Source organism: Drosophila tropicalis, unplaced genomic scaffold (genome assembly GCF_018151085.1).
Source record: "Drosophila tropicalis isolate 14030-0801.00 unplaced genomic scaffold, ASM1815108v1 contig_805, whole genome shotgun sequence".
Taxonomy (NCBI): domain Eukaryota; kingdom Metazoa; phylum Arthropoda; class Insecta; order Diptera; family Drosophilidae; genus Drosophila; species Drosophila tropicalis.
Window position 1 is genome coordinate 2,306,386 of NW_027173295.1, and position 20,801 is coordinate 2,327,186.

A 20,801-nucleotide genomic window follows, 5' to 3' on the forward strand; every position below is an offset into this window, starting at 1 on the left:
GTGTGGGTTGGTGGGTTGCCAGCAGTTAATAGAGACAAACAATTTTACCTTTAGGTCACCGGAAATATTGGCACCAGCCAAAATGCCAGTGGCAGCGGGAAAGAAGATGGCGAATACCGAGAAGAAATTATGTTGAACACCCTTGTCCTCGCGATAGTCGGCAAAGAGATTTGTGTGAAACAGCGTCGCTGTTTGGCATAAATTTGATTAAAATCCAAATGTCGAACAATGTAAATTGGTATTCGGCAAGACTCTTACCATTATAGCCAAGGAAACCCCTGGACTTTTTCTCATCGGACTTTGGGCCAATGAAGCTGCCAATTACAAAGTCAGCAATGGCCACCAACAAAATCACCAGCAGGCCGATTTGTGCCTAAAGCGGAAGAAGTCAGTCAGTCAAACAGTCAGTTAGTCAGTGAGTCAGTGGCATTTTGATTAAATAATATAAGTTGTCAATGGGGATGGGGATGGGGATGGGGATGGGGATGGGGATGGGTATGGGTATGGGTATGGGTATGGGTATGGGTATGGGTATGGGTATGGGTATGGGTATGGGTATGGGTATGGTTATCGGTATGGTTATGGGGTTGCGTTCTGCGATGAAGTGTAAATTAATCATACGCACCTTGGCCTCCCATTCCATGCCAACGACAACAATAATCAGCAACAGCAATATGGTGACACAGCCTATGATGCGAACATCCTGTATGCCGCCATCAACAATCTGCCAGCCCAGAACCTTCATCATGTCCGTCATAGACTCGCAGAAGCCAACCACATACATGGCACAGGCGACGGCGTTTGCTAGCGAGAAAATCAGGCCAATAGAGCCCCCAAACTCAGGGCCCAGTGAACGTGATATCATGTAGTAGGTGCCACCTAAAAACACACACACATACAGGTGATTAGACAACTTTGTCTGGGCATGGGACTTGGAGGCATATTACTACTACTACCTACCTCCTTTTATGACGCCATTAGTGCTTATCGCTGACATCGACAGCGCAGTAATCGTGGTAACAGCGGTCGTTGTCAGTATTAATACGAAGCCCTCGATAATGCCAGCCTGGCCAACCACCCAGCTGAGACGTAGGAAGAGCATGACACCCCAAATGTTAAGCAGGCATCGTATGAGTACGCCTTTGATCCAACCAAATTTCAACATGCCATTCATGATGCCCGACTCCGGATCCTGATTGCGCGTCAAGCTGTGCGTATTCTATGTTCAAAATGGAAAATGGAAAATGGTAAATGGAAATTGGAGGAGTGTTGCCAGGTGGGGGCAGTGTGTGGGTGGATGGGTGTCGGTAACTGGGTTTTTCAAAATTTCAATAAAGCTGTCTACTAGTGATAAATGACTGCTCAAATGTCATGCCGGTCCCGCATCCCCATTAGCATTCCCATTCTCAACACTCTCAGCCATCTCTATTTTTGCTTATATGCTTTCCATAGGGAAACTTGAAAATTTAATGACCTTGGCATGAATATCTCTTTCACTCTCGCTCTCAATCTCACTCCCCAGAGGGAGGCATAATATATCGCATCTCCATTGCTCATTTCGTTACGTTTCAACCACCCGCGCTAACGATGCGGCCCTGTCATGATTTTCTTAGCCAAATTAATCATACGCCACAGAGTCACCGCAACACCAGTTGAGCCAATTAAACTTTTGAACTCTGGCTGCGGGATGATGTCAAAGCAATTAAGCAACAGCAACGGCACGACTACATCATGACTACAGATATTTAAATATTAAATTATCGAATTATTTGGCTTAGGTCAAGTCACTTTTAATTAACCAAAAGTCATTTTTATATCCTGAACTTAATAAATGTTCACACAGATCCATAGCAAAATCATTGTTAAAATCGATTGTGAGATGCAATTATGAAGACGACAAAAGCAGAGAAAAATATTTTAAGACAAATTTGAAGTCAAAGAAGACTTCTAGATACCCTGTATTTAATCACGTTTGCTATATGGACTTTTAATCTGTTATGAATTAATACTCAATTCATGAAAAGTGGAAAAGAACATTTAATGCAATCTTAAACTTCTTAAGCGTGGACAATACCAATAAAGGGTAACTGAAAAAAGAATTCTTTATTGTTTGGCTAATTTTTGAGACATTCATTTGTACTCAATTGGCAAATAAAAAACAATGCATCAACAAATAACAACCACAATACCAAGAGACTTTCTTAAAGTCGTGTTGAAATCAATTAGTGCCAATTGATTGCAAGTGAACTTTGAAATTGAAAACAACAAAGGGAACAAATATAAATGGGAAAGAGAGTGGGAGACTGGGAGTATGGGTGGTAAACACAAAATGAAAAAGTTTTTCCCAAATGCAACGCTGAAAAGTCAAATGAAAAGTCAAAGGCCCCGAAGCCTTCAGTGGTTGATGGGAAGGCGACCTGTTGATGTTGCCTGAGTGGTTGGTTGGTTGGTTTATTTTTTGTGGCACAAACTTTAATTAAATCGCCCACTCTAGATGTGTTTTGGCTTCACTGCGGTTAATGGTTGACACCCCCAATCACTCATTCTTTCAAATCCCCCACCACTATGAAAATGAAGTCCAATTGCTGTTTATTAGTATGAATTTACCAGCACATCAGAAACCATTTTGGTGTTGTTGCTGCTGCTACTGCAATGTAATGTCGGCTAACGACCCTGCCACAGGTTGGGATACCGATGGCATGCCGAGTCACGACAAGGCAAATGGCTCTTCTAAAACTGAGCACGGTTGACATCCCATGTGGAGAGATGTTCCTTCTACCGAACACTGAATACTGAATACTGAATACCAATCGATCGATTGAATTGACATTGCGGAAAATAAATTTAAATTTCGACTGCGGCGCACTAAACACTCGTAAAGCATGGCGTATTGTTATTTTATGGTGCCTGCAAAATTGTTATTTGTTGCCCCTAAGGGTTCGATTTCCCCCACCATATCCTTGGGCATTATCCCCTGCCATGACAGTTTACCCAATGTCAGCGCATGGCCATTGCCAGTTTATGGCTTTTGCATTAATATTCATTTAAATCGAATTTTCCAAGCCAAGGGTCATTCATTGGGTAAGCAAACAGGACTGAGAAAGTTATGTATTTGTGTAAAGAAGAACGAGCATGTTTTCCCTCTCGTTGTCTCCCTTGCACTTGGCACTTACCTTGCCGACAAGTGTAGCATTATGTAGCTCATCAAGTGTTGGACGATAGGCAGCCTGAATTGACATCATATTACGATAGTTATCCAAACGTGGCAATGCCTCACGGGTGAAATGTCTACAAGACCCAAAAACAAAAGGAAACGAGAAGAAACGAAACAACAAAAAGTTTTCAACATTAGAATCGAACAATTTGTTTTGCGTTAGAAGTGTGTTGTAGCAAATGCAAAACTGACCGAAAACTTTTACCATATTTTGTATCATATTCATTGTCCAAGAGTTCACGCTCTTCTTGCGAATCGTTCGAATCATCTGATTCATTATTTAGGGGATCCACTTGAAAGCGTGTCGTTGTCTGTAGATCCTTGAACCGCGATGGCTTATCCTTGTCGCGAAAACTGCTCTTGATGGATTGCCTGCAACAAACAGCAAAAAGAAAATGAAGAAGAGCATTAAAACAAAAAACAACTTAAAAAAGGGTTCCATGGGGTTCTTGTTCCATTTGAGTTTATCTCCCTGCGGCTTTAATTAGGCGGAAAGCTTCAAATTGCTATGGATACCAGAATGAATGAATGTCCATTCCGCTCCCTCTAGCTATTAGAGTTTACAAATTTAAATTGTCAAGAAAAAAACTGGCATTCATTTTTTCCAAAATTTAATAACAACCACACACAGCTTGTTACTCGATCACTTCTTCGTTTGTTTTGACTGGTCAATTTAAAAATCTTAAACCAATAGATTTCATCATGGGGTGAAATTGAATTCCTTTGCTGCTTCCATTCAATGTCAAATCCGAAACTTGCAGTTTCTGATTGCCATCCATTGTGTAAAAAAAAAAAAAAAAACAAATATAAGATAAGTAGCGGTTGTAACACCACCAGCTGGCATCAACAGCAAGTAGACGACCCCAGGACAGGACAGAACAGGATACCACCCACTTAGCCAGACAGGCGGGGGAGTTCAACCACATGCCTGCTGTGTGCCAAAGTGTGTAAAATGTGTGTTCGTCGTCAATGATATGCTGCATGCCTGGATGGCTATAACGTGCTGATTCCCTGCTGATTATACCCACTAATTGAATTCCGTTCTAGGGCTTCTTCGAACTTGCTGAATTCGCATTTTGGATGAAACTTTTCAACAACACTTCCTTGGTAACACATCCCTCAATTATCTTCATTATTACTAATTCGGTTATGAAATATCCATTCGATGATGAAATTTTATACAAATTCCATTACTATTCAGGAAAGTTTCTTGCGCGGTAATTCAAAGCAAAACTGAAGTCAACAAGTCTATGATTGTCTTGTACTTTATAAACAAAATTGTATGATATTAGACACATCTTGTAGGTAAAAAAATGCTTTCATAAATTGTATTAGTTTTTTTAAACTAGTTTTAACGTTAAAGATATGGTAAGACCTTGAAAATGCTATATAAACAACCTGCTCACCTTCTGTACTGCCTATGACTTAAGGTCTTAATATTTCCGATGATTCATTGACCTAAAGGCAGCTATAACCCAGTTTTGATATTCAGAAATATGACTGACATATTTACATACATCTGACCCTTGCTTAATATTGACAATATATTCCTAGGAAACCATGTTAAACGAAACATGGACCTTCTACAGAGGCAAAAGAAACATTTTTATTCGTCAAATTTTACTTCTTTTAGACTGCAGACAATTTCAAGCTGTTTGTTAAGCTGTAAGTTAAGTTTGTTAAATCCATCGTATATATCGTAATATATCGTCGTAGAATCAATTGGCCATTATAGCGAAAACGTTAATGTTTAAAGAGATAGTGTTTGGGGAAGGCTGAAACCTTTTTTAAGTAAGATTTACCCTAAATATAAACTGAACAATGTGTTTTACATGCAAATGAAATTATAAATTTTTCTCATCGGTATTTGTTTAGTCGAATACTTTATTTTTGTGTTTTTTGTTTTGCTTTCTTTTGTTTTGGGTGCATTTTGGTTTGGCTAAGTTAACCAATCGACTTTACTGAATGGCCTCAAGCTATTCATATGATATATACACACATATACACATATATGTGGTATTCGTATGATATATAGTGATATATGTAGTATTTGAATCATTGTTTTTATGGGTCTCCGTGCGTCTGGCACGCCAGGCCAAATGCCCGTCAAATCAATGGCAGCCGCAAGCGTGCAGCTTCGCACATAAATGAAGCCACGCATGATTGTCTGTCAATAAATGAAATTGATATAATTGGCGTGGCATTGGAAAGTGGTAACGATTGGGGAATGGCAATTGGGGACTAGGACTAGACTAGTCAGATATGTGCAAAAGGAAATATAATTAAAAATTTGAGTAGCTCTTGAAAAAGAGCTTTGAAGCTTAAAATCTTCTACCTACATACATACGTCTGCCTTCAGTTGGTGAGAATAGAAAAATGGCATTATGCTGAGTCAATGAATAAATCATATGAGCCGATTAATGGATTTCCTTGAAAAATGAATTTTCCATTTAGTTACCTAGGAATTTAAATTCATTTTTCAATAAGCTACAATAATTGAAGAAAGAAGAAGGAGGGAGCAGGGAGCATGGAGCAGAATGGGTATATTCAAATTAGAATTTAAATAAAATTCGATAGGTTAAATTGCCAAAGTATTCTTTATCTCCTCTATCTAATATTGTGACTATTTTGTGACCTTGGCCATTGACCATGACCATCATGGTCATGCCTATGCAAATTGGCTGTCCACTGCCAATGTTCTACTACATATTTGTCGATGGTCTGAGTGAACACAAGCGCAAATGATTGCTATTACTATGTTGTCTGTGATTGGTGGCATTGTTAAAATTGGTTGCTGTTGCTGCTGCTGCCGTTGCAGCTTGGCTCCTTTGATTCTTTGTCCCTCGACTAGAGACTGGAGAGGATAAGGCGCTGTTTGTTGAACCTGCCGGCTGCCTGGCTCAATGGCATGGGGCGTGAGACATGGAACATGGGCCAGGTCAGCAAACTTTTGGTAATTTGATAGATGCTCGCCATGAAATGCCTCAAAAATTTAATCAATTTTGAATGATGAGGCACTCTGCACTCACTGGTTGGGCAAAAGGAATTACAATTTATTGAAATAAATAAGGCGTGAATGATTAAATGGCCAAAGAATACACATACACAGACCCACACACACAGATCGTCTTTCAACTTGTGTGATAAACGAGTGAGTATGGCCCGCCCTAAAAAGTATGCTATCTTTTTTTCAATAGCCTCAAATATACAATAGAAAATGCAAATGACGCCTCTTAAAGCGTATAACAAGGTCATAATTAAGACCATAGGAATGGAAAAAGAAAAGAACCCAGGAAACGGCCAGCAGGCAGCAAAAGCAACAGCAAATTAAGTCACACACACACACACACACACACACATAGACCAAGTGAAAAATTCCCAAAAATTTCCATTCTCTTGCGAAAAGGGACACAATGGCATAGGCAACCCAACTTAAACCCACACCCAACTACTTACCTCTGCTGTCGGGGTTGCTGTTTGTTTAGCATTTGTGTCGCATCGAATGTATCGTCCTCGAGCAGTTCTCCATCAATGTTGGTCAGCCGGCGATAAACTTCATGTGGCCCATCGCTGTCACCGCCTCCTGCATCGGCCCCATCGGGTGGCGGGTTCTGTGACTTGCGGCTGTTGCCATTGACTGGATTCACTTGGAATCTGTTTGGTGGCCGATCTGAGGCCGAGCCCATTTCGAAAGATGTTGTGTCCGACATTTGTTGGGTTTGTTTGTCTGTGCGGTGCTCTGTGTTGCTGTCGGGTCTAGGCAAAGTTTTCTACAAGTTGCTTGCGGTTTCCGTAAACGGATGACTGAGTTGTTGTCTTTTGTCGTTATCCTTGTTCTGTCTCCAACCCATTCACATCGGCTAATTGTGTATAGCACCAGAACCTTTTCTGCTACTCGTCTCTGGCGAATGAAGTGGAATTTCTTGTAACTGCAAGAAAAAGAAAACGTTGAAATAACAATGAAAGGAATGCCGCATAAATCAATAAACGAAAATCTCTTCCAAGAAAGAAAAAAAGTCTTCAGATTGACCCAAAGACAAGCTAATGATAAACACGGGTGCATTTGTAAATAACATAAAATACAAGTAGGCGGGATTAACTATATATGCCGAAATCCAAGTATTTCAAGCATATTCTTATTTAAAGTTTTCATATTTCTATTCTTAGACACTGCGAAATGGTAAATATATTTAGTTTTCTTTTTTCTGTTACAATTCAAAAGAATCTATTTAAGCGCCTTATTGTTGACCCTTTCATTACTCCCACATCATCTCTTTGGATAACGGTCTAATCATGTGGATATGCGTAACAGTTGTGGGGATTCCCAAGAAATCTGACAAGCAGATAACAGTTGCTGGGCATACACACAGACTGTAAATAGTGGTAATGCATATACATTTGTATGTTTATACACGAAAATTTGTGAATTCAACACACTTAAAACCTGGTTTACAGGAAACTGGACTGAAATGTATTCCATCTCTCTCACTTTCTTTCCCTCTCTCTCACTTTTTTTAACATTCCGCACTTGACTAAAAATAGCTCAGGCAAATTGAAGCAAATTAATCATGATTAGCTACCTCATGTGGTTGCCTGCCACGTGGATGGGTTGGTTGGATGGGTGGATGAAGGGTATGCCAACCGTTGGCCCACCTGGCGTATGAGTTATGAATTTTTAAAGCAGACTCTCAAAGGAGTTGAACGGCAATTTGTCACATCAACTGGGATTTCACTCATACCGCCCGCACCGAGTGCAATTTATGGGTCAAGTTAAAAGCGACAAGTGCAAAAAAAGAGAGAGAAAAAAACAAACACAAAAGAAAAACACAACAACAATTAGCATAACAAATGCCCGATACAATAATAGAAAAGTCAAACAGTGAGTATGACTAGGGTAAAACGGCAAAACGCTAGGCAATTACGACCAATTACTGCGACATTTTACAACAAAATGTGGGAACATTGTTCCCAGCTGAAGCGCTTGAAGCGCGTAGAGAATTTGCACGAATTTATTGCGGCAATTAAGAGCTTAATTCGATGAATCTACCCGGAGAGCTGAACACTGACAACAAGGCAAGTGACAGCAGACAGCAAAAATCCGACAAGCATCAGTTCTCAGAGTCGCTTTTTTTCCTTCTTTTTTTTTTTTTTTGTTTTTGTTTTTGAAACAGGTGCAGCAAAAGTTTTATGCCCTTGTCCAGGCTTATCAGCAGACAGGCAAGTTTCTATAAAATGTTGACCCCAAAAACAGCGACACACGAGCGACATTGGCCAGGACTGTGGGTTTAACAGTTTGAATGATAAGCAGAAAACAGGGCTAAATCTATGGGGTTAAAAGTTTTACTCAACTGATGACAGACGAAGCTTATTCGAATTGTTTTTTCTTTTTTTTCAGCTTTTTGTTCTTCTACTAATTTTGTCTCTATATTCTAATGACTTTTAAAGCCATGCCAATAATGACTGATTTATGATCCCCGAAGCCTGATTAATTGTGCCATAAGGCAATTTATTGTCGCTTTTATGATCATCTTCAGGTGGTCCTGGTATCAAATCTCCAAATGAAAATGATGCCAACGAAACGTTTAGTAAACCATTTGCCCTACCCGTTGCGCCGCTCAATGAAATCGCTTGACAGCTGCTAAAAAAACCATGACATAAACAAAAGAGGCAAAAAAACCAGTAAAAATAAATTTGAAAAAAGAAAACACGAAAAGCACGAGCAACACAAAACAAAAAAAAAAACCTATCTGAATAATTGTTGCCGCTGCTGCGCCTCACACTCGCACCCTGTGATTTTAATGGCCTCTCAATGGGCCAATTGCTACCGATTGTGATTGCCTTAGTCGTTGTTGTTGTTGTTGCTGCTGCTGGTGTTCTTGTCGTTGGGTCTGGTTCTCCTGGGCACGGGAAGACATGACGAACTTTTTTTCTCATCTTTTCTTTGCCTACTTTTACTATGCTCTTACTTTCTTTGGTGGCATTTTAGCCTTCGTCGTCATTCGTTTTTTACTTTGTTTTTTTTTTTTTTTTTTTGTTTCATTGCTCAATTCAACGCCCATTCGCATTTCAATTGCTGCAATAAAATACAATTTTTACTACTTTGGTGGTCTTTGAGGCGCAATGGCAAATAAAGCTTGTACTACGCCCCCTTTTTACTATATGGCCGAATTAAATGTTGGCGCTGTAAAGGATTTTAATGGCTTAGGAGTAAGGAGTTGAACTTTACAGCTGAGCCAGCTAAAACTCAATCCCCCACTTATACACTGGGCCCATCATAGGGTCGAAAATACATACAAATGACAAAAATTTTATAGTCAACACTATAAGAAACTTAAGTCTATTCTAAAAATATACATATACATATATGTAGGTATTTCATCATTTGTCTTAACTTTCATTGAAAATATTTTAAACTTAATTACTTTTTTCCTTTAACATTTTGGGCAAAGTTTTTAGTGAATAAAATTGTACAAATTCCATTCAAATAGAAAACTTTTCTAGCCCAAATGAAGTTAATTTGCCACTGGTTTAGTAACTTGTCGCATGGCTTTTATAGATTATAATAAAGTATACGCAGCGTGAGCCAAGTAACCACATGGTTGTCTTTGCACTGAAATTGAAGTCATTTTGACCCATTCTGGGTAATTTTATAAAATTGTGGAAATCTGTTCCAATGTGCAACATTTAAAGAAGCTCAAAAGAAATGGCAAATAATGTTTTTCATAGAATTTCATTCTTTTTGGCAATTGTTAAAGAAGTTGATAGGGCATTTCTAGTTGTTCCTACATAAATTCGCACCATCAAAAAGTCAAACACAAGCCATCAAAGTGTAAGTGCCTATGACTAGGCCTACTTTTGCCTTCTCATTCTTCATTTTTTATTTGGCTTTTATTGCATTGCTCAATTACAGGGTGAAGAAAAAAAAAAAAACAAGTAAAAGAAAACGATAACGAAAAAGAGCAACAATAAAACATCGCGACATTGACGACGATTTCGTGTGCTGATGCAGCAGCAGCAACTCGACTACCAGTTTCAGTGGCAACAGGCAAACTAATGATACAACATTAGATCAGCAACATCATCAGATGACATATTGCTGATGGTCAAAGTTTATGTCCAAATATTGATATCAATCGTTTTTATAGTTCAATGGCAAAAGCAAGAACATGGTGACATACATATATATGTATGTATATGTAGATGGTGATACATATCCAAACGGTAATCAGCAAAATGGCACGCACAACAAACCAAACTTTCTTTCTTTCTTGTTTTTACTTTTTTTTTTTTTTTGAGCCATCTGCTTGTACGGCGGAGGGTGTAACCGATGTGTCCGTCCTACTATGTCCATGGTCCATGTTCATGGCCGTCAGCACATGACAGGAGGTCATCCGGTCAGGTCCGAGCTGACAGAATACATGAAAAACTACATATACACAGCAAGAGTGAGAGAGCGAACGAAAGATACATACATGTATATAGGCAGTTAGAGGGAGCAAGAGACAGGCAAATAGAAAAACTAAGGCCTGGCTACAGATACGCATCAAAGCGGATTAACAAACCGAAACCTACGAAACAAACGAAGACAACAATGACAGGGCAAAGAGCAGCAACAAAGTGTCAAAAACACAAACACACCCACCTATACACACACACACACAGACACACAGACACACCAAAAGTTAAACAAGTCAAGCGTGCTGATCCGCAGAGTATTACATTATTGTATGCACACCAAAGTAGCCCAATAAACTACCAACTAGGCCGAAAATAAGGAAAAACAAAAAATCACACCAAAAATGAGCCATTGTAAAGGAAGCTATAGCAAAGTCTAAATACTCTTGCCGATTCGATTGCTTAGGCAGATTTATAAAAATTGTAAATCATTCTGCTTTTGGGCTAAACATTTAACTCTTACCTTCTCTTTCATTGAACCAGCACAACATTTTAATGATGCAAACTTTTTGCAAGTGGCCATATGCCCTTTTACATAAGATAGATCATGCAAACCAGAAACAAATCAAAGAAAGGCAACGAAGAAAGAAATGCAAAGCAGCCGACAATGGGCGTATTTTAGGTAGGTGTTTCTTTTTTTTGTGCCTTAAAGCTGATAAATTGCAAACTGTTTAATATAAAGCTAAGGGGAGATGAATATATGTATGTTTGTATGTACATACAAGCGTCCATTTGTGCAATCCGGCTAATTTTTCCTTATTCTATTTCCCGGCTCAAAGGATAGGAATTTGTATTATACCAAACTTAGAGAGAAAGAGAGAGAGAAGCCTATCCCATGTGCGTATGTCAACTGCTTAAGTGATTAAGGAGTTGTGCGGTGCTTGTCAGCCCTTTAAACATTGACTTAAACGTTCTTGTCATGACAGCTTTGAGAAATGATACAACATTTTTTACAGTCTCGCTCTTGCGCTCCCTCGTCTTCGTTTCTATCTATGTCTCAAGCCTCTGTCTATGCCAGAATGCGGATGTTTATTTATTTTTTCCTCTTTGCCAAGTTCAAGGGTTAACTCCTTATGTGCTGCTGCACATAGTGAGCGGCACAGAATGACAGAAAAAGGCATTCTCTTACTTTGTTAACCCAACAAAATATTTGGGTAATGCCACAATTGATGAACTGACGACAGCCACCTACCTGAAATGCCTTAACTCTTATTTTTTGTTTTGTTTTTCGTTTCTATTCAGGCCTGGGCCTGAGCACATGGCCATTGCGTTGAGTTTGGTGATTCAAATGATCTATTTGCTTACAGACAACATAGAGAAAACTCAATACCATTTTCGCAATGCTTAAATAAATCATTAATTGATTTGTTATTCATTGTCTGTGATACATTAAAGCGCATGTTCATTCATTTATTTGCTCTCAACTTGACCCAATTAGCCATAAACGGCGAATGTCGCAGCAAAAGCATAGCCAAATTTTGCTAGACACATTAGCAATCGTGTAAACAAACTAGCCTCAATTGTTCCAAGTAATCGAAATGTGCAATGTTTATGTAAATTTACAACAAAAACTAAAATTTCGATTCGTCGACCAACTAGAAACAAATTTGAATATGTTAAAAAAAAAACCTACCCATCTATTGTCCAAAAAAACTCTATTGCCCATGCTGCGGATGACGTGTTTCAGTCTTGTTAAAAAGCAGAAACTAGAAACAGAAAATCAATAAAATTAATTACCCTGTAACAAAGTAATAAAAATCAAGTTTCCAGTTAACCCTACGACTACTACTATGTAGGAAAAAAAAAGCCAACCATGAGGAAGTTTATTAGCATTAAATGGAATAGATCAACATTTCTATACTCTATGTCCATGGAGTCGCGGAAATGAGGCTTCAAATAGAAGAAAGAGTGAAAATGTCACAAATATACTTAAGATCAGCAACTATATAAAAGCCTCAATATAGTCGATATACAAATTAGCCGAGACATTTCTTGTATCTCTTAGTGGCGGCTTGGCCAAGGTAACTTTTGCACTTGATCCAGGGTATATAAAAGTCGATGCTTCGATTTACTTTTCATCACACTTTCATAAATTTAGAGCTTTTGCTTGATAATTAAGTGATTTGTAATAAGAAACAAATTTTTTATTCAGTTTAATTATTTAAACGAAAAAACTTATTTTTGTATTGTTTCTTTTTAAAATATTTGTGATTGGAATTTTTGTTAACATTATTACTTAAGCCATTTGCGTTTTTAATGTCATAGATTTGACAAGCAAATAAAGCTAAAAGTTTTTGGTAAACTTTGGAAATTTGCTTATGTTAGGAATAAACAAATTGAACTATTTAAGCTGAATAAATTTCCCAAATGATTTAAAAAAATGGCAAATAATAATATCAATAGGAAATAACAAAGTACTGGCAAGTCTAGAAGGATTAAGTTTTCAAAATTAGTGATTGAAGATTAAATTAGAATTTCGGTTAAGATTTCGAATTGAACAAATACTAAACAAAATCTATATCTCTTATATACGTTATGTTCAAACTTGAGTCCTTTTCCCAAATATATTTCTTAATATTCCCAATAGAAATTTGTCATAGAATATTTAATGGTTAATAATAAATTCGTTATTAATTTGGTGTAAAGTAAATCGCTTGATAACACTTTGAACACGTTAAAGACAACTTTGACTAAAGTCAATCGGAAATTAGAACATTAAGAGACATAATCACGAAAAATCGCTGCCATTTGACTTTGAAAAGTGTTTCGGAAACGAGAAAACAAACACAAAACTTCAATAATATTTTATGATAACAAATAGTTATATAGTATAGTAATACAAATGAAAAAGTTTTGAACTAATACACTTTGAGGGATAGAAGTATTATTGCACTCATTAAGAATTTATAAATTGTATGGCTATTGAAACTCTGACAACGTGACATAGTGGCCAGAATGAAGGAAAACAATATTACATACTGTGAAGTAATAAAAGCTTACAATATTTTGCGTGTGTGTGTGGCAGACACCACACGACCTTGGCAAGGACCAAAGAGCAAGTAGCAAGTAGCAAGTCCAAGACAAAGACGAACCGGCTGCCTTTTGTGGCTTACATTTACTTATTTATTTCATATGGTTTTTCGGTTATAAATTTCAAATGAAAACTGTCATAAATAATATTTCGCGGGTTTTTATGCCAACAGTCCCCACTCCAGTTCTGTGTGTGTGGGTGTGTGTGAGTGGTTTTTTTTCCCCTTCCAGTGTCCCCATGGCAGGAGTTACTCTCTGGTGGCCACCGGCTGCTCAGCTTTGCTTCTGCCCTACTTTGCTCTGCTCAGCTCTCAAGAGTAAGTGGGTAAGGCCAACAGGACAAGTGATGGCTTTTTATGATTTAAAGTCATAAAATGTGCGACGACGCCAGCAAATATTTACGACTCGGAAATGGAAATGGCATGCCATTTGGTAAGTACCCAAACCGGCTGTGTCTTAACCGCCACCACCCCCTCCCGGGCAACTACCAACAACTCCAACAACTTGTGGACTCCACCTATAACATCATCAGCCGCAGTTACATAGCTATATATGTATGTATGTATATGTATGTGTATATAGATTCAGACAGCTTCTGTATTGGTATTGAGGAGCAGGTTCTTTCCTTTTCGTTTTGCTGCAGTTTTTATTTGCTTCATTTGTGGGAGCATAAATTAAGTGCCAAAAAAGCGACAGGAACAAACATACGACAAATCACGTGCCTGGCGGGAGAGCAAAATGTAACGTAACGAAAACAAAAGCCAAGGATTCGAAAGGTTAATAAAAATGTATTGCCCAGGACCACCGTGGAGTGGAAGAAGACGACGGCAACCAGGCCGTCGACCAGGAACAGGACCAATTGTATGGGCTTTTCGTTTGGTGTGGGGCATGGAAAATTGTTTTTTCACAAATCAAAACCATTTGGCCGGCTTTCATTTTATGAACACTTTCTACGCTTTGCAGTAAATAAAGTTTTGGCCAACGAAATATAATTTGAACCAAAAAGCCGGTATATATATTTTATTTTGAAGTTACCAAATACCATATAACAAGTCATAAATGTCAATGCCGATAATGAAAGCAAAAAAAGAAATGTATGTTTGAATGAATGAGTAAAGTGTGTGCGTGTGTGTGTGTGTGTGTGTGCTTCCATAATTCAAGAAACTAAAATGAATTCGTCGAAAAGTTGAAAGCAAATCGATTACGTTAACGGCTGAGACTCGTTTTTTATTTCTTTCACTGTTCTTTTTTTACATTTGCTTGACCAAGCAAAATTAATGAGAACTCACAATATTCGTAGTGGGATTCAAGCCAGTGTAAAGGGGATGAGGGGCAGGGGCGTGGTCAGTGGTAGTTGGCCCAATTCGTGCTGATTGCTCAGTTTACTCACACCGACGCCGCCTGCCATCACAATTGAGACCTCTCGTAATTACAACTTAAATGTGTTGTACTTACAAATGGATATCGCTCATGTGCAAGTGTCAAACTACTGAAATTTGTACATACAATTTGGTAAAGGTGTGTTTTTTTCAAGAGTCATTAGCAGCCCACCAATGTGTCAACCTGTGCCTCCACTCATGTGATTGTAAACCCATTTTTTTCGTTTTTATTTTTTTGGGTTGAAAAACTGACATTCCTTTACATACGAGTTGACTTCACTTGCTGACAGCTTGTTTTGAATGGCAATTTGTCATGTTCTTGCATACAAGTATCACAGACACAAACACACACACACAGAGAGAGAAGCAAAAGTTCAGTTTTTGTAAAATAAAACTTAACGTTAAAGCACACTGTACCATAATAAATATATATGTGCATTACGCATTGTTGGTAAATATACATAGGTATATAAATTTCTGTTTCACATTAAAAGTTTCATTTTAAAACCAACTGTCAGTGGGGTAAAATATACATAAGTACATGACTAACGTTATATAGCCTTTTCCGCCTTCTGTTGAAGGGACTTTATGACATAATTTCCATATTTACGCCATGGCTTTTTTTTTTTTTTTTTTTAACGTTTAATATATATTTGTTGAATCTACTCTTAAATTAGAGCCTAACAACAAGTTTGAGATATTTTTCTTAATCTAGTACTTAAGATAAATCCTGGGGATATTGCAGGCGGCCCGAATCACTTGTTATTGGGTTGGTCTGTCATTTCTTTTAAGACGAGTTCTATTATTAGTTCGCGTAAGGGAATTGGCAAGAACATTTGGGTGTGCATCCAGTTTCGCAGAATACTTTAGTTGTTGACTACCTATTTCAGATTTTACGCTAGGTATATTTAGATCATTTTGAATGTTGTCGTTCCGTATGTACCACGGGGCCCCCGTGATTGATCTTAAAATTTTCGACTGCGCTCTTTGTATAATATCGACATTGCTGGTACTTGCCTTCCCCCATAGTACGGCTCCGTAAGTCCAGATGGGTTTCAGTACGGTGTTGTATAGGAGGACTTTATATTCCAGACGTAGAGGGGACCGAGCATTGATGATCCAATGTAGGCTACTTGCTTTCAGTTTAAGCTGTGACTTTTTTGCTTCGATGTGCTTGCGCCAAGTTAGTCTTCTGTCTAGGTGGATGCCAAGATAAGTGACATCCTCGGCTTGAGGAACTGGTACGTTGTTTAGCATTAGAGCTGGACAGATTCTTTTGTTAAGCGTAAATGTAACATGTTTGCATTTCTGCTCGTTAACCCGGATACGCCAGGTTGCTAGCCATTCCTCTACCACCTTGAGGTGTTCCTCTAATTTTGCAGAGGCTTGTATTGGGCATTTGGATCTGCTGAGGATTGCCGTGTCATCGGCAAAAGTGGACGTTGTAAGTCCTAAACTCGTTGGTAAGTCTGCAGTGTACAGTAGGTAGAGCAATGGGCCGAGTACACTGCCTTGCGGTACACCTGCTTTGATTTCAAAATCAGCCGAGACGGAGCCATTACATCTTACAGCGAATTGCCTATTGTAAAGGTAAGATTCCATGAGTTTGTGGGTGTACTGTGGCAGTTTTTGCCGGATTTTGAACATCAGACCCTCCAGCCAAACTCTATCGAAAGCCTGGGCAACGTCGAGAAAGACAGCCGCACAGTATTCTTTTAGTTCGAATGCTGTTCGTATTTCGGATGTTATGCGATTGACTTGTTCAATTGTACCATGTTTTTCGCGGAAGCCGAACTGGTGTGAAGGGATTGTGTTCTCCGATGCCAGAAATGAGTTTAGTCGGATCTGCAGGACCTTTTCAAAAAGCTTCGAAAGACATGGCAGCAAACTAATTGGCCTATAGGATGATGGCTGGGTTTTGTCCTTTCCCACTTTAGGAATCATGATGATAGTGGACCTTTTCCATGTTCTTGGGAAGTAGCCAATTCTTATTATAGCGTTGAACAGTTTGCAAATGTATTGTATGGCAATGATAGGGAGTTCCAGGATCATTTTCGGTGTGATTAGGTCATGGCCAGGGGCTTTTTTTGGCTTTATGTGGTTTTTAATAACTGCAGTGATCTCGTCCGATTGGAGTTCCGAGTACTCACTATCCGTTAGTGTGCTCGAAGGGGGAAGTACAGATGAGTTTGATGTTGGATTTGGCTGGAAAACCATTTTTAAGATGTGTGGCAAATACGGATGCCCTCTCTTCGTCGCTGCGGGCCCATCCACCGGTTGGACTCCTTATCGGTGAAATTGTCTCTGCAGGAGCGCTTAAAGTTGGGTGGGCTTTCCACAGAGGATGTTTAGTGCTGGTTGGGCTGAGCTTTTCTATGTATTTTCTTTGAGCCCAGCTTTCCTCTTGTCTTAACGCCTTGGAGAGGTTGCGATTAGCATGCCTTAGGCGAAGTTTTGCTGCTGGTGAGCGAGTAATCTGCCATTCTCTTCTTAGACGTCGTTTTTCCGTTACTAATTGTTCTATCCGCCGGTTCGTAGGCCTGTCAACAGGTTTAGTGTAAGAAGAGGCAGGTGGAGTAGATACTTTTGCTGCAGCTGCCATCATAGACTCAAGTGCAGAGACGCACATATCAATGTCCTCTGCAGCATTCAGTTTCGGCGAACAGTCAATGTGGGCACTCATGTACATTTTAAATTTAAGCCAATTTGTTTTGTTGTTTGTAAGCCTATATGGGCGATCAAGTACTTGAGGTCTTGTTAATAGTGTGAATAGTACTGGAGAGTGATCGGAAGTTAGATCTAGCAGTGTATCCGCAGTGATCCGATTACGTGGAATCCTCTTGGTTACTGCGAAATCAATCAAGTCAGGCACTTTCTGTGGATCTGTGGGCCAATAAGTAGGCCTACCCGGTGAGACGCAATCCATCTTATTGAGAGGGTTGACTATTGTGTTGTACAACTGCTTGCCTTTAGGATTTACCAGGCGAGATCCCCAGTGCGTATGTTTGGCGTTATAGTCCCCTGCTGCAATGAAGCGATCTCCGAGTGTGTTAAAGAAATCGGTAAATTCCTTTTCAGAGATTGAGAAGCGTGGTGGGCAGTACAGGGCAACCAATGTAGTGTTGCCGCAGCTGGTTTGGACGGTTATAGCAGTTGCTTGTAGGTGCTGTGTTTCAAATCTGTTGAGGAACGAGTGTTTTATACGGTTTTTGATTAGGATACCAGCCCCGCCATGAGCTTTTCCGTCTGGATGGTTTGTTGCATAGAAGGTATATTTTGGTATTTGAAAATTATTTTTTGATGTTAAATGTGTTTCCGAAATCAGCAAAACGTCGATTTCACTTGAGTCTAGGAATAGTTGCAGTTCATTTTTGTGCTTGGAGATGCCGTTAGCATTCCAAAGACATAGACGTAGGGAAGCCATTATTTATTCTCGATAAGCTTCTGGATAAGCAGGTTTTGATTCCGCATCAGTTCTTGCATACAGTTTTGCATGAACGTCATAAAAGTGGTCATGTTTTGATTGAGTGAGATCAATAGGGCTTCTAAGCCACTTGGAATTTGCTGGCCAAGCTCTGGTGCGCTAGGTTGCGGATTCTGTAGATGGTGGAGTGACGGGGTCTCTTTTGCGGGCTCCGTCTGTCCAGTTCGGAGCACACTAGCGAAGGATACACTAGGACTGTATGTAGCAGGCAAGTTAGATGATCTAACAGCCTTGGCAAAGAATACCTCCGGTGTAGTTTTAGAGGCGTTGACGGTGATTTTTGGTCCAGCTGGGGGTTTGCGCCCGTTTAGGTGAGATTTAAGATCCTTGAAGACAGGACATCCTCTGTAGTTGGCCGTGTGGTTCCCTCCACAGTTACTGCATAATCTTAGTGCGACATTGTTTCTGTCCTTGGTGCAAATGCCATCTTTATGATGTTCGCCACAGCCAACACACACTGACCTGAGATTGCAGTTGTTAGAGGTGTGGTTGTATTCCTGGCAGTTTTTACACTGCGGTGGTTGGTGTCTCTTATGGGGCTCCTCTACGGTGATTCTTCTGTGCAATAGGAGCTGTAGGTTGTAGATTGGGTGCACTTCATTTGGCTTCGACCGCTTTGCATCTGGTTGGAGCTCGATTTTAAAGAGCGGCTGTGCGACTTTGTTCCTGTTGATGATGTTGACAACGGATTTGACCGCAAACCCTTTTTCGACCAACGCGTCTGCTATTTCTTGAGTAGGGACCGATGGCTCAATCCCCTTCAACACAACCTGGAGCCCTTTACTGCTTTTTAGTTGGTAGGTATAGAAGTTGATGTTAGCATTACGGAGGTACTTTTCGATGATGCGGAAATTGTCCTCAGTTTGGGTTTGGCATTTAATTTCTTTAATGTTACCCCTATTGAGAGGGGTTACAACAAAGTTATTTGCCCCTACTATTTCTACTAGCTTCGAAATCAGGGCGCTGCAGTTGGCTCCACGGATGTATAAGGGGGGTGGTCTAGCCGATTTAACTTTATCTACAGCGCCGGCTTGATCATCTTGCTGATCGGCAAGAATTTTAAAACGATTCCCGCTAAGGGGTGCTACTCGTTCATTTGGTTTGGTTATTTTCGGCGTGTTGCCACTTTTTTTCTTTTGCGGGCTTAGCTTCCGCTTAGTTATTTTAATATATCTATCCATTCCAGTTTGGACAGAAGTCGTTGGGTTTACTATTGTGGCTGACTCAGGGCGACTTGTCGTTGACGGCTTGAGGCAGGTCAATACTTCGGCACACGCTGCAGTAGTTGCTGTCAACGAGCTGACGGTGCTGGTCGGTGCAATCGGTGACCCAGTTATCGTTATTGATGGAGAAGCACACTGCTCTTTCCACGGTAAGTTGCTTTTGATTGCTGAGTGGCTGGCACTTTCGGTGTTATTGCTTACGCTAGCATTCAGTGGGGTCGGCGACACCACCGAAAAGTACGCGTTGTTGCGTTGGACCGAGAGTCGACGCTCACGTTGTTGTTGTAGAATTAGTTCTTGTAGCTGTTGCTGTTGGGGATCGAGAGAGCTTGGGCCCGAATTGGTGGACATGTCTTTTGTAAAGATTACGCACTTTGTTGTTGCAACTTAGTATTTATTGCTATTAGCAATTGCTATTTTAGCAATCTAATAGCAATATGATTGTAAATAGGCGTCTCTGGGGCGACTGAGAGCCCTACACAAATTTTTGCAAACGCGGTCTTTTTTTTACACTCAATTTTTGCGGAGTGCATTAAGAAACACGTCTGTACACGGCGGCAGTTAAGGTGATATAGGCCATGGCTTTAGCAAATTTAATGTTTCTTTTACTTTAAATGAAATTTAAAAACAAAAGAAAGCCAACCAAACGAAAAAAAAAACAAAATGAAGTAAGTAAGTCGTCTCGCCGACTTCGGTATACCGAAGTGAATGAAATATTTTCAATTTCGAAAACAAAATGTCTCTAAAATTCTTTTTAAGTGCTTAAAGAATTGAGGGAGGCAATCGGTTTCTTCTTATTTATAGAGGCGAAGGTGGGCGTGGCAAAAACTTGATCACTGTAAATACTACATAAGTCTATGTACTAAATTTGGTGGCTGCAGCTTTTTTAGTCTCCGAAATCTAGTTGTTCAAACAGACAGACGGACAGACAATGCAATATTGACTCTGCTGTTGTTGCTTGTTACATACATTTTGGCGACTTGAATATACTATTTCAACCCATTGGTGCATGGTAT

General features: G+C 39.6%; 1 protein-coding gene across 5 annotated transcripts in view; it reads right to left on the reverse strand.

Annotated features, from left to right (window-relative positions):
* Ncc69 (sodium chloride cotransporter 69) overlaps positions 1-20,801 on the reverse strand; it is a 34,035-nt gene that overhangs the window by 5,759 nt on the left and 7,475 nt on the right. For 4 of the 5 annotated variants that reach the window (XM_068293782.1, XM_068293784.1, XM_068293783.1 and 1 more), the window contains 7 exons: positions 6,671-7,143; positions 3,407-3,586; positions 3,174-3,288; positions 961-1,219; positions 626-879; positions 259-373; positions 49-188 (listed from right to left, as the gene is read on the reverse strand). In XM_068293782.1, the coding sequence (XP_068149883.1) occupies positions 49-188; positions 259-373; positions 626-879; positions 961-1,219; positions 3,174-3,288; positions 3,407-3,586; positions 6,671-6,924 (1,317 nt within the window). In that variant the 5' untranslated portion in view covers positions 6,925-7,143. Of the gene's footprint in view, positions 1-48; positions 189-258; positions 374-625; positions 880-960; positions 1,220-3,173; positions 3,289-3,406; positions 3,587-6,670; positions 7,144-20,801 lie in introns of those variants that run through there. The other variant, XM_068293786.1, reaches the window with a different exon arrangement.